Source organism: Castor canadensis, chromosome 6 (genome assembly GCF_047511655.1).
Source record: "Castor canadensis chromosome 6, mCasCan1.hap1v2, whole genome shotgun sequence".
Taxonomy (NCBI): domain Eukaryota; kingdom Metazoa; phylum Chordata; class Mammalia; order Rodentia; family Castoridae; genus Castor; species Castor canadensis.
In genome coordinates, this window is record NC_133391.1 from 148,660,863 (window position 1) to 148,673,336 (window position 12,474).

General features: G+C 46.8%; 1 protein-coding gene across 7 annotated transcripts in view; it reads right to left on the reverse strand.

Moving 5' to 3' along the window:
- The window catches only part of Npr3 (natriuretic peptide receptor 3), a 64,288-nt gene extending 52,185 nt beyond the window's left edge, over positions 1 to 12,103 (reverse strand). For 3 of the 7 annotated variants that reach the window (XM_020186873.2, XM_020186872.2, XM_020186874.2), the window contains exons 1-2: positions 9,443 to 10,744; positions 270 to 392 (exon numbers count right to left, since the gene is read on the reverse strand). In XM_020186873.2, the coding sequence (XP_020042462.1) occupies positions 270 to 392; positions 9,443 to 10,202 (883 nt within the window). In that variant the 5' untranslated portion in view covers positions 10,203 to 10,744. Of the gene's footprint in view, positions 1 to 269; positions 393 to 8,188; positions 8,442 to 9,442; positions 10,745 to 11,143; positions 11,545 to 11,595 lie in introns of those variants that run through there. The other 4 variants (XM_074077653.1, XM_074077651.1, XM_074077652.1 and 1 more) reach the window with 4 other exon arrangements.
- Between the last annotated feature and the right edge of the window lie 371 nt (positions 12,104 to 12,474).

The following is a 12,474-nucleotide window of genomic DNA, read 5'->3' on the forward strand; positions in this document are numbered from 1 at the left end:
GGGGCTGCATTTAGCGTCCTCTGGAGTGAAAAAGTGAGCTATGCTGACCCCTAGCAAGTACCATGGTACATGGGGTCTTTTTTGCTCCCACTGAGTTCTCAGATAAGAGAGCTGGAGAAATCATGAGATTTTCCAGAAGCATTCGGAATCACTGATTTCCAAGATCGTATTATGAAAATCACATCTGTGAACGTAACTCAGGTTTTTCTCTCTTCCTCACCCCCCACTCTGACACCTTGGGAGCAGGAGGGGAAGCTGGGGGCAGTTACCATAGGAAGAACTGTTGAAGAGTTCAATGTTGAAGAAGGCGTAGTCTCCGCTGGTCATGCCGCGTCTGTGCGCCGCCAGCATGATGCTCCGGATGGTGTCGCCACTGGCACACATGATCACCACTGGGGAGAGGAATGAACAGCGCACATGAGACACCCAGCACAGCAGACAGCAGACACGGGACAACAGACACAGAACAGGGAATTTATATCGTCCTGAAGCATCTCCTCACCAACTACCTATGGTAGTAGACTCCACTTACTCATGGGACATACAGTCCTGGACTCCAGTGGATTCATAAGCCTTATACATGCCATTTTCCCTTTATACATATACATATACATACCAATAGATAGAGTCAGGCATGGTGGTGCATGCCTGTAATCCCAGCAGGGGGATGATGAGTTCAATGCAGCTTGAGCTACATAGGAAGACTCAAAAAAACAAAGCGATAGAGAGATAGAAAGAAAAACAGAAGAGAACAGAGAAAAAGACAGTGGAGAGATTTAAAATGTTCAGGGAAACAAGAAAACATTACCAATTGGTGAAAATCTGGGTGAAAGCTATACAGAGGTTCTTTAGATTTTCTTACATCTTTTCCAAAAATGTAAAACTATTTCAAAATACAGTCTTTTTAAAAATGGATCAAATAAATTGCTAGATTTTCCCAATATAAAACAAGGAAGAGGGTCAACTTCTTTTCCTACTTAATAGCATGTAAATACATCTTCCTGAAAAAGCACACTCAATGAGTTTAGAGGAAATATTCCTCTTTAAGTCAGCTCTCTGCTGTCTGCACTTGAAAACATTGATCCCAGGTTGCCTCGAAACACAAGATCCCAGCACACACACACACACACACACACAAAATCATCTCTCAGTTCACAGCCCTACCATCTGATTTGAGAGGCTTTAAGCAGCACCAGGAGGTTGTGGTCTGTGATCTAAGAATGACACAGGCTGGGATGAGGTGTGGACTTGGCCATTGTCCACTCAGTCTCATGGAAGTTGGCTCGCAGGCTCCATGACCCAGGCCACTGTATTTGCTGCATACACAGCATTGGGAAGACAGACCAGCAGAGACCTTGTGTTGCAAATCACCTTATCATGATGCATGCCAGCCCTACACGATGAGTATGCTATTTGTAAAAGCATAGGTGCTGAAAGACATAAAACCCACTGTAGACTATGCCCAAGTGACATGGCACCCTTAATGCTGGAGGGTGCACTCCGGCTGGACTTCTGTTGGTACTTCATTTATTGCACACATTAACTCAGAGTGTCAGGTCATAACCCTAACATTTCTTACTATAGAAGGGCTCAGTGTAGCCAGGGGTGGCACACGCCTGTAATCCCAGCACTAGAGAGGTTGAGGTAAAAGGACCATGACTTCACAGGTAACCTGGGTTATGTACTGAAACCCTGGCTCAAAAAACAAAAATTGGGGGAGGGGGGTGCTCCAAGTACAGGGTAATAGCCCTAGAGAACAAGATTTCTAAACTCCAAAAGACCATAATTATGAGAGTGGATGTTGCTTCTGTAGAAAACATAGTTATATATTTGTGACAAATAATCACATCCCAAGATGCCTCAGGAAAGAAGCCATCAAAGAAACTCCTAATTACTCATTATGACCTAGACTCTTATTTTACCTCTGATTCAATTCTATTCCCTCCAGTGGGGAAAAAAAAAACAGCCAAGGTATCCCACCAAATGGCCAAGGGAACAAATTTGAAGAGTGTCAATTCCAAGAGTGGGTATCCCTGGAAAGATCCCAGAAGCTCTGGCTAGCTGTCCACCAAGCATCCATTACCATTAGTCCAGGGTCTACTTCTCAATTCCACATTCAGAATCTGATTCTGTCAGCACAGGGAGAGTACAGCCATTGCTTAGGGGTAGGTTCTCAATAACCTGCATCAGATATTGATTGATAGACAGACAGATAGATAGGTAGGTAGACAGACAATGTGAGTCTATTCATTAATAGATTAATGAAATTCCATGGGGACCAGAATGGCCATGAATGTATTTGTGCTACATGCCCTGTACTTGGGTATGCTAACTGGGGAGCCAAATTATAAGCAGTAGAATTTTGCTGAGGGTGAAATCAGAATCAGAGGAGTCAGATGGAGGATTTAAGTGTTCAAAGACACCAGGCAATGATAACCCTAAGCACCCATCTGAAAGATACACCTGGCCCATATCTGAACAGACTGTACCCCAGGACCAGAACACAAGCTTCCCTAAGTCCTGAACAAGATCCCTTCAAGACTGCCTTCTGTGGCCCATCTATTTTTTTTTTCCTGGCCCATCTCCTTCTCTCTCCCCATCACCTACCACCACCAAGTCCTTCTAACAGACACTTTCTCTCTTCAAATGTTAGTATCTACTTAGCCTGACCAAGAGTGTCACAGAGCATCATTTGTCTATCTGAGCAGACACTGATTATTCTTTATCTTACCCATTTTGTGTTGACCATGTGGTTTACTCTCAAAAGGAAATCCTAATTGCCAAGTTCATGGACATTGTCTTTCTGGAATAAATCACAGTGCACATTATCATCTAGTTTTGGTTCAACTTGAAACAAACATTTTATGATATTGGCAAAACTACTAGAGTTCAGAATCCTAAATTTTTGTGACGTTCCCTCAATCTCTTTTGGTTATTTCATTCATACCTAATTGAACAGCAACTATTCTGGGCAATGTACTTTTATACAATCTATCGAAAGGTTTGAAATGATTCTCATTTGAGATAGCTTTCTGTTCCTACTCATGTTTCATCAATGTATACAATAATTACATTGCATACTCACAATAGGAAGCACAAGATGCATGCAAAGATATGAATCCATCTCTTAGAAAGCGTGTGGAAATGCATGAGAAATATGGGGCATACTCTGGAAAATACATAGCTGCCAGCACCTACCAACAGTTGGTAAGATTTACAGAGAAACAGAACATCAGCTAATCCTGCCAATTGCATAAGGGGAAGTCAGTTAAGACCATTCCTGTTGGATCCAAATGTACTTAAATACATAAGTATTAATTCATGGTCAAAGTACAAGACTTCTGAAAGAGAAGATGATGGTGTCATGATAAGTATTTCTAGATAGCCTTTTCTTCATCCTGCTCTATTTTAACCTATGATGTTCCATGTCCTCCTTCCCACGTGGTTGCTCTGTAAATGACTCCTTCCACTGCCCTCTAGAAATGGCTTCTCACTATTGCAGCATGTTCTTGCAATCCCAGTAAGAACAGCAAAAGGATGCTGGGTACCAGGGGCTCACACCTATAATCCTAGCTACTCAGGAGGCAGTGATCAGGAGGATCGCAGTTCAAAGCCAGCCCTGGCAAATAGTTCTGGAGACCCTATCTTGAAAAAAAAAAAAAAAAACACACACACACAAAAACAGGGCTGGCAGAGTGGCCCAAGTGCTAGAGTGCCTGCCTAGCAAGCATGAAGTCCTGAGTTCAAACCTCAGTACTGATGAAAAGAAAAGAAGAAGGGGTGACTCTACATGTCAATTCAGAGAGCTGAAAACATTCCAGGCTGAAGAGCTGAGTTAGGAGGAGTTTCTTTCCCCACTCTTAGGTCCATTTAGAGCAACTTTTCATGGGTTAACATTCCTTGTCTCTCAAGGAGTTTTCACCTACACCCAACAAAAGGAAAAGCAATGAATTGTCTGATGGGTGAGTGGGGAAGAAAAAACAGGGGATGCTGGGCTCTTTCCTCTTTCTTCCTTTTTGAGACCTGTCCACTTGCAGAAAGCACATTTCCTGGGCTACTTTTGACACATAGTAAAGGGACTGCTCCTACATGGGGGACCTGCAGCTGAAAGACACTATCTGTGATTTGTGATTATCTCTGCCTAATTCTGGAGGAAGTGATAGTAGCAGGATCTCACTATATATGTTCTCAAATCAGTTTCAGCACAAATAATTATATTTTCATACTGTCCACCTGGTATACTCATATTCCATCTAAATTTAAACTTAGAAGAAGAAAAAGGATGTTACTCCATGGAGGCAAAGCAAGAAATGCCACATCCTACAAACTGAAAATGTGATGACAGAATGTAAAAAATCAGTACTCAATAGTAATTTTGGAAATGGGTAAAGAACTCCCCACGCAAAATCTTAAAGAAATGCAGGCAGTAGATAAGAAAAGTAGAAGATCAATCCAGGAGTTATAACATCCAAATAAGCAAATATTCAAGGTGGCACTATTAATTTATGCCTGCAATCCTAGCTACATGAGAGGCTGAAATTGGGAGATTGTGATTTGAGGCTGGTCCAGACAAATAGTTCATGAGCTCCCCCCATCTCCAAATAACCAGAGCAAAATGGACTGGATGTGTGACTCAGACAGTACAGTGCCTGCCCAAAGCCCTGAGTTCAAACCCCAGTCCCATCAAAAAAAAAAAAAGAAAAGAAAATCTGAAAAAAGAATACAAAGAAAATAAAGGGAATGACATCAAAGAAACAACTTAAGAAATTTTCCTGGAATTAAAGGATATGAGTTTGTCAGAAAATTGGGCCTACCACAAGCACAAGACAAAATACTGACACCAGTATACATTATAACGTAAATGTTAGGACATTAGGAACAAAGATAAAATTCTAAAACTTACAGAGAGAGGGGAAAAAAAACAAACATTAAGTCCAGAAACCAAATCAATTCAAACTAATAGCATCAGAATTTACAAGACAATGGAACAATGATGTCAAATTTTGGGGAAAAATGATTTGCAACCTAGAATTTTATAATTATATGTCAGGCAGATAAAGAAATTTCCAGTCATGAAAGGTCTTACAATTTATCTCTCATTCATTCTTTCTCAGAATCCTCCTGGAGAATGCATTCCATCAAAACCAGGACATAAGCCAAGAAAGAGGAAAACAAGAGTTCTAGCTCAAGAGAGAGGTGGCACAAGTCCCAGAAAGATACTGAAGAAAGAACCAAAATAACAACTGTGTTGATATTGAAGAAAGAACCAGCGTAACAGCTGTGCAGAAAATAATTACGCTGAAGCAGCTCGGGGGTTTAAAATAGAGAATTAGAAGACGAATATGCTGTAAGTCCATAGGAAACTAAGCAAACAACAAAAAGGCTTTAAAGAAAAAAAAAACCTCCAGGATAAAAGCAGGGCAAGGAAGGGAGCATCAGCGTAGTAGCCTATATGGTTCAACCACAAACACTACTTAGAAGGCAATAATAATATTGATGTTGAATACTGAGCTAGCCAAACATTTTGACATGACCATATTAGAGTAATGGTTAACAGACAGTAGAAGAGAACTCAGTCATTCTCCAGAGGAGTACCAAAAGCTAAGACTTAAAACTGAAAAAAAAAAAAATCAAAAGTAGCATTTTGTTGAGAGCCATGCAGGCAAATAGCCTTGGAAGAGCTATAAGAAGGCTTGAAAATGATTGCCTCTGCAGAGATGGAGGCAAGAAATTTTTCCTAGTAAGACATGTAATTGTCTCCTTTAAACTACATAGCTCTATAACGTTAGAAAAAATAAAATCTTTTTTTTTTAAGTTTTCTCTGGCTATCAGCAATAAATATCATTTGCAAAATTCAGATTACACATCCATTTCCTTATTCACAAAGCTCTATCTATTTCAAACACCTTGTAATTGCCATGGTGCTCCTGTGCTACGGCTCTTCTCCTGAGCTGTGTGTGTTAGTCATTTCACATTTACCAGGGGTTCCTTGCTTAAAAATTCTACTGATCACACATTAGGTCACTTACACAGTTGTTTACATCAGACTACTGAAAATACACTACCCCGTATTGATTAAGCCACTTTTTATCTCTACAGGCCCAGATCAATGACATAGTAATCACTAAAAGGATAAAACTACAGTTCTTCATAGAAAAATGTGTGTGAATACTTCTAGTTCTGCATCTTATAAGTCATATGAACAAACTGGCCAACTTTCAATGCCTGAAAAAAATTCCAAGTCTGTCTTTTTTAAAATAAATTTATATTTAAGTATGAAATATGGAGATCCAGTAGTTAGCTATATAAGTGAATCCATTTTAAATGAAGATTGTTATTTATTTATAACAATATTTTGTTTGTTTGTTTTTTGAGACAGGGTCTCATTCTATAGCCCTCAATTTTCCTTTATGACTTCAATTTGAGATTCTCTTGCTTCAGCTTCCTGGATGCCGGGATTACAAGCATGTACCACCACACCCAGCTGAGGTCATTATGTTTTAAAAAATAACATATGCTCAAGTGTGTATTTTAGTAACATTAGCTAAAGACATGAGAGAGAAATGTTTTTAAATTATTGACTTAAATGGTAAATCCTGAAGACGCGAGAATAATTAATTCCCCTTGGTTTTTCTTTCTACAGTACAGCACATAGCCACATGGAAACTTAATCATACTATTATTTGAGACAGATGCAGTGTCAGTTTTTACCAGTTAACAGATTCAAATAATCATAATTTGGTTTTAAAGTTGAATTTAAGTCCAAAATGACATTATGTTCAGAATCTGCAGTCTATCAGTAAGTCAAATTCTCATTGATTCCTTGTTTCACAGAGAAGAAATCAGGCTCAGAGTTCAGTGTCTGGCACAGGCCATAAAACTGATGGCTGAAGGCATCAGATCCAGAAACATCTGTTTCTCAGTCCAGGTTCCTCCCCATGACATAACTTCCCCTGCTTGATTAAGGTGATTATTATCGCATATAAAACACCCATTATAATAAAACCACACACTGATCGAACCCTTAGTATGGGTCTGGCATAGTTTCAGCTCATTCTGGAGCTTAGCTAGTTAAACACTCCCGTTCCCAAAGATGTGGGTGCTCCAGTACCCCCACTTCACCTGAAGAGCCCAAGGTACAGTTGAACAGCCTCCCAAGATCTGCCAGTAAGTGAGTAAAGAGCCACAAACTCCATTGAAACCATACACGAACCCCACATTAACTGCTAGCAGTGAATTAGGGACTCAGTGTGTCTGTAGGAGATGCCCTGACAGAACTTTGTTATCAAGCAACTTTCTCTCCAGGGAGTGAGGACCCTGGGGACTGTGGAGCAGCAAGCAGAGAAACTATTTCAGGTCTCTGAATACCTGCCAGGTTGGAGATAGGTTTCAGAGTTAAGAATCATAAAATATGAACCTTATCACCTGTAAAATAAACACATCGGCCCAGCAAACTTTCACTACGCAATTGAAACTTGGAGGGAAAAAAAAAAAAGCAAACTTGAGAACGAGGCTTTGCGAATTTAAATACATATGTGCGGCAGAAGCCCCCCCCCCGCCCAGTCCTCACAGCCCGGACGAGCCAGCCCCCGGGCGGGCCCACTAAGACTCTGCTGCCCTCCCAGCACCAAGGCCTCTGCAACCCTTGTGAGGCTAAGGAGACCCGCAGTAGTGATGTCCTTTCTGAGACACTGATCCCCTTGGCCTTGTATCCCAGGCCACAGCTCTGGGGTTTCCCCGCCCCCCTCCGGACACTGGGACCGACAAGGCCATGGCAGCTGTGACAGGATTTGCACGGTGGGGGACACGCCTCTATCCCCAGCCTGCGGAAGGAAGTTTCCAACTTGTGTCTCGGGGCCCTCGAAGCCGAAGGCTGAAACGTAGCACTGCGGCCAAAACAACCCGAGATCTGCTAAAGTATGCGAAAGAAATCGATGTGGCGTCTCGTCCAGGCGAGCCATTAGACAAGAACTTCCTTTTTCATGGCAAAGCGGGCGCCCTGCTTAGCTGGCAGGGATTCGGCGCCCTCAACCTGCTGTTCACGTAGTCAAAATTTGCCAAGCGCCCCCACTGTCGACACCTCCTCTCTTAACTCCAAAAGGTGTGTTCACTCGCGTCCGAGGTATCCAAGTTAGAAGAGGAGGGTGACTGCGGCGCCACCCTCGATGGCTTCTCTGCCCACTCTCACCTGTTCCTGAGGCTCCTAGCGTCGGTTACACTGTCCTCTCCACGATCAGCGCCCACGTCCCTGACCATGACAAGTCGTGGACAAGCCTTGCTCCAGGCTTAGCCCCTCTCCCTTTGGACCTCACCCGGGTGGCACTGGAGTCGCGGGGAGCTGTGTCCCGGTTGCACCTCTGACATCCCAGGCGCGTGCGCGCCAAGGAGAAGCAGAAGCAGTATTCCCCGAGCACTGTGCACCCCGACAGCGACACCACGGAGTAGGGAATGCACTATGCTGGGACCACAGGCGACACCACGCAGGAGGGTGCACTATGCTGGGACCGCAGGCTACCCTACAGTAAAATGGGCCGCTCTGGGGCTTCCACTGCTACCTCTCGGCGACCACCCGCTCCTTGTGGCCATTGCCCCCCTGTCCCCCTCCTTGAGCTCTTTGACCAGTTGGGGTATTAGTGAAATCCCCAGGGATTTGCGGAGAAGACTGGGGCTGGACGGCCAGTGGAAAAGAGGTTCAACGCCCGATTCACGAGTGCAAGTTCTGCAAAGCCAAGTTCTGGACGCTTTTAGAGACTGTAAAGCCGAACGCGCCAGGGGAAATGAGTGTCGCCTGAGTCCAGACACAGCGAGGCATTTTTGATGGAAACCACAGAAGCTTGTTTATAAGGAACGAGAGGGGTCACGGAAGGAATGAGAAGAGTGATACAATGAGCCTTTAAAAGAAAGCTGGGGTCTGTGAAAAGAGCAGCCAGGGAAACTACGTGACCTGCGCTAGCCAAGAGGCTGCGCGCCACAGCAGAGCGTCTGCAGACGCTTAGGCACTAACAGGGGGCGCACTCCAGCAATGGACTGGGTAACAAGTTCTTTGGCCTTGGAACGCTTCGGCCACTGGAGCTACTGGTAGTGCGCCCCTGATCGCCAGCCTGGAGCTGGTGAAGAGGGATCGAGGAAGAAACCCTCTGTAGCTTGACACCTGTCATACCTGGGTATCTGGGGGCATTTGGCTCAGACGCCCCCCCACCCCCGCACAGGCCCCTCCACCTCCCCAGGACCCTCTAGGTACACCTTTCTACCGCGATGGGCTATCCTCCACCGTCGTCGCGGTCAGACAGCGTACACCTGAACCAGTCCCCGCGCGCACCCGCAGCGGCGCCTCATCGCCTCAGGAGGCGGTGCGGTCTGCAAAGGACCGAACCGGTGTGTAGAGAGAGGCGCGGACAGTGACTGGCTTAGGGCCTGGGGCCTGGGATATACTACCGCTCACCTCTCTCGCTGGCCTGGATGTAGCGCATGATGTCGTCCAGGTCCAAGTCTTTGGTCTCGTCGAAATTGTAGGCAGACGTGTGCAAGCCCTCCTCCTGGAACACCTCGTGGACCCCCTCGAGGGTAAAGTAGCAGTTCCGCTCCAATTTGTCATCGCTGTAGACCAGCGCAGCGCGGCTCCAGTGGTGGTGGCGGAACAGGGCGAGCATCATCTCGCCCATCTTGGCGTAGGCAGGCGCTACGCGCGTGAGGTGCGAGTACTCAGTGTCCTTGTGTTGAAAGCCGGCGGCCAGTGCTCCTGCAGACAGCATGGGCAGATCCCAGTGCGACGCAAGCCGGGCCACCGGCGCCGCAGCGTACTCGCACACCGGTCCTAGGATAAGGTCGGGCTTGGCGCCCCGCGCCGCCGCCACGCGGTCCACCAGGCTAAAGAGCGCGCGGTTGCCGCAGTCCGAGTCCTCGTAGGCAACCTGAAAGCGAGTGCCGGGCGGCAGAAGCCGCCTCCCGGTGCCGTTGCCCTCCACGCTGCGCAGCGCATACTCGATGGCCGGCCGCACCCGGGCCAGGGAGAACAAATACGAGTCATCCCGGGGCAACAGCACCAGCACCTCGATCTTCTGAGGCGGCAGCGCCTCTCTCTCCCGGCGCCCTCCGCCTGGGCCCGTGCCCCCGCCGCCGCCACCGCCACCCGAGCCGCCAGCCAGCAACGCCCAGCCGAGCAGGACGCACGCGGAGAAAGTGAGCACCAGCAGGGACTGCATCGTGCCTCGAGAAAGCGCTCGCCCTCGCCACCGACTCGCCCTCTGCCCCCCACCCACCCTTCCTCTTTCCTCCCCACTCTTCTTTCCGAGGTCCCTGCGCCCCCTTGGGCGCTCTAAGAAAATAGAATACCCCCTTCGCTAACGCGCCCAAACACAGAGAGGAAGAGTCCTTCTCTCAATGTCACAAGTTTTTAAAAAGAAAAAAAAGAAAAGAAAAAGAAAAAAGTTCGCCGAGTGTAAACCTGTGCGACTGTACTATGCATATATATACTTATTATAAATATATATATATATATTCGCCCTCCCTTTATACATATGCTATTTTGCTTAGAGGTGGCTTCTTATTTGGGCGTTGCTAAGGTTGCTTTTGAAAGCATATTTGTAAAAGGAAAAAAAAAAGTTAGACTTGTCCAAGTGCTTGTAATTGACGGTGCATCTCCTTCGCGTTTGATCTCATTGATTCGCGCGGGTTCCTGGATCCATAGCCGGTGTTTAAATAGCGTGGCAGCGACAGAGCGTGTTACCACACATGGCGCGCCGAGGCCGGGCTTGTATTTCCAGCGGGTGGGGTGGGTGGGGGTGAGGAGAGGTGGGGGCTGGGCTGGGGGAGCCTCTCATTAACATTCTTACATCAGGGCTCCTCCCCGCACCCCTTCCCTGCCCAGCGATCCCCTGTCCATAACCCCCCACTCCCTCAGGCACCCGGCCTTTTCCTAAAGCCGCAACCGCCCACGTTTGCACCAGTGGGAGCCCGCACAGCGCTGCGCGCCTCTGAGATCCCCGCCTCTCCCCCGCCACGATCTCTGCGGCTTGAGCTTTTAAAAAGGCAATGTGTTTAAAAGTAAAGAAATTTTTACACACACACACAAGGATTGGGAGAAGAGTGGTTCTTGAAACTGCTGGTTTCGGCGCAAAAATCCGTAGGTCTCGCTCGCGCTCACCTCGTCTTGCTCGGGTCACGTTCCCTCCAGACGCGAAGACTCCAGTCGGGCACCTGACCTTCCTGACTCCCCCACCCCCACCCGGACAGCGCAAGGTCACGGGACAGGGACCAAGGTCCCAGAGCAGAAGACTCATTCGCGGACCTGGTTTGCCCAACCGGCCCGGGTGTTACCCGCACCCTTCATTCCCCAGCCCTGCGTGGGCCCCCTTCTCCTGAGCCGAGCGGGTCCTCGCTAAAGTCACTGCGGTGGCGGCGTCTTGCTGTCCCCGCGCACAGACTAGGAAAGCGAAACTTGTTGCTTCCAACAGTGAGCGAAGGGTTTTGCTTCTGGAAGTGTCACAAAGCTTGAAAAGCATCCCCAAAGTGTCCTCGGGGTTTGGTTTGCTAACGGGTAATTAAATAAAGGGACTGTCTCCCCAAAACCTCCCAGAGAGTCTTCGGGGTACGCACAAATGCTCCGCGGCAACCCGAGCGCTCTGAGATCCAACCGCTTCTTCTCCGAGGTGCGCCAGGCACTGCGCGGGAGATTCTGCGATGCCAACAAAGGTCCAGCCTCGGAGACGCAGTCCTCCCACCGGTCACAGCCACAGCAGTGCGGAGACGGCCGTGGAGAAGACCCCGACCAGAGGCGAGTCGCAGAAGTCCGCCGCGCAGCTGGGCAGGTCCGGAAGGAACTTGCCCCTCCGTATGTGGTGGTACACCAAAGTCACTTGCAAATGTGACCCTGCTTCAGCGCACGAGAGAATTCTGACACCTAAAGCCCACAAATTAAAATTAATTGAAAATGTTTTAAAGTATCATTGACTGGGAGTCCATGTCCACAATTTCTATTAGTCTTAAATCTACGCCCTCTGTCGGCAGAAACCTGTCCCCGACTCAACCCGGTGCCACCATCCCTGGCGCTTTTTCCTTTTCTTTCTTTTCTTTTCTTTCTTTACTTCCTTTCTTTTTCTTTCTTTCTTTCTTTCTTTTTCCCGCTCTGAAGCCCTAAAACGCCTTTGCTCCCATTTGTGACTAAGAAAAGGCAAATGGAGGTTTGCTGGAATGTAGCAACTTCAGGCATCAGCCTCATTGGCCGTTAACAGCACTTTCCTTATCGCCCTTTCTGGCTTGGTAAATGTAATTATGGGTAAATTTTCATCCTCTGGGGTCATTTAAATTTAAACTTAGGCACTGTAATCCCTAAATCCTCAGTGTAAGTAGGAGAGTCTAACTTCTGAGAGAACTTTGATTTATTTAATTAGAGCTAACCAGGAGCAAAAGAGGCATCTACATAAAATTAAACTCTAGAGAGTAATCTACACACTGGAAACAGATTTAGTACTTCCC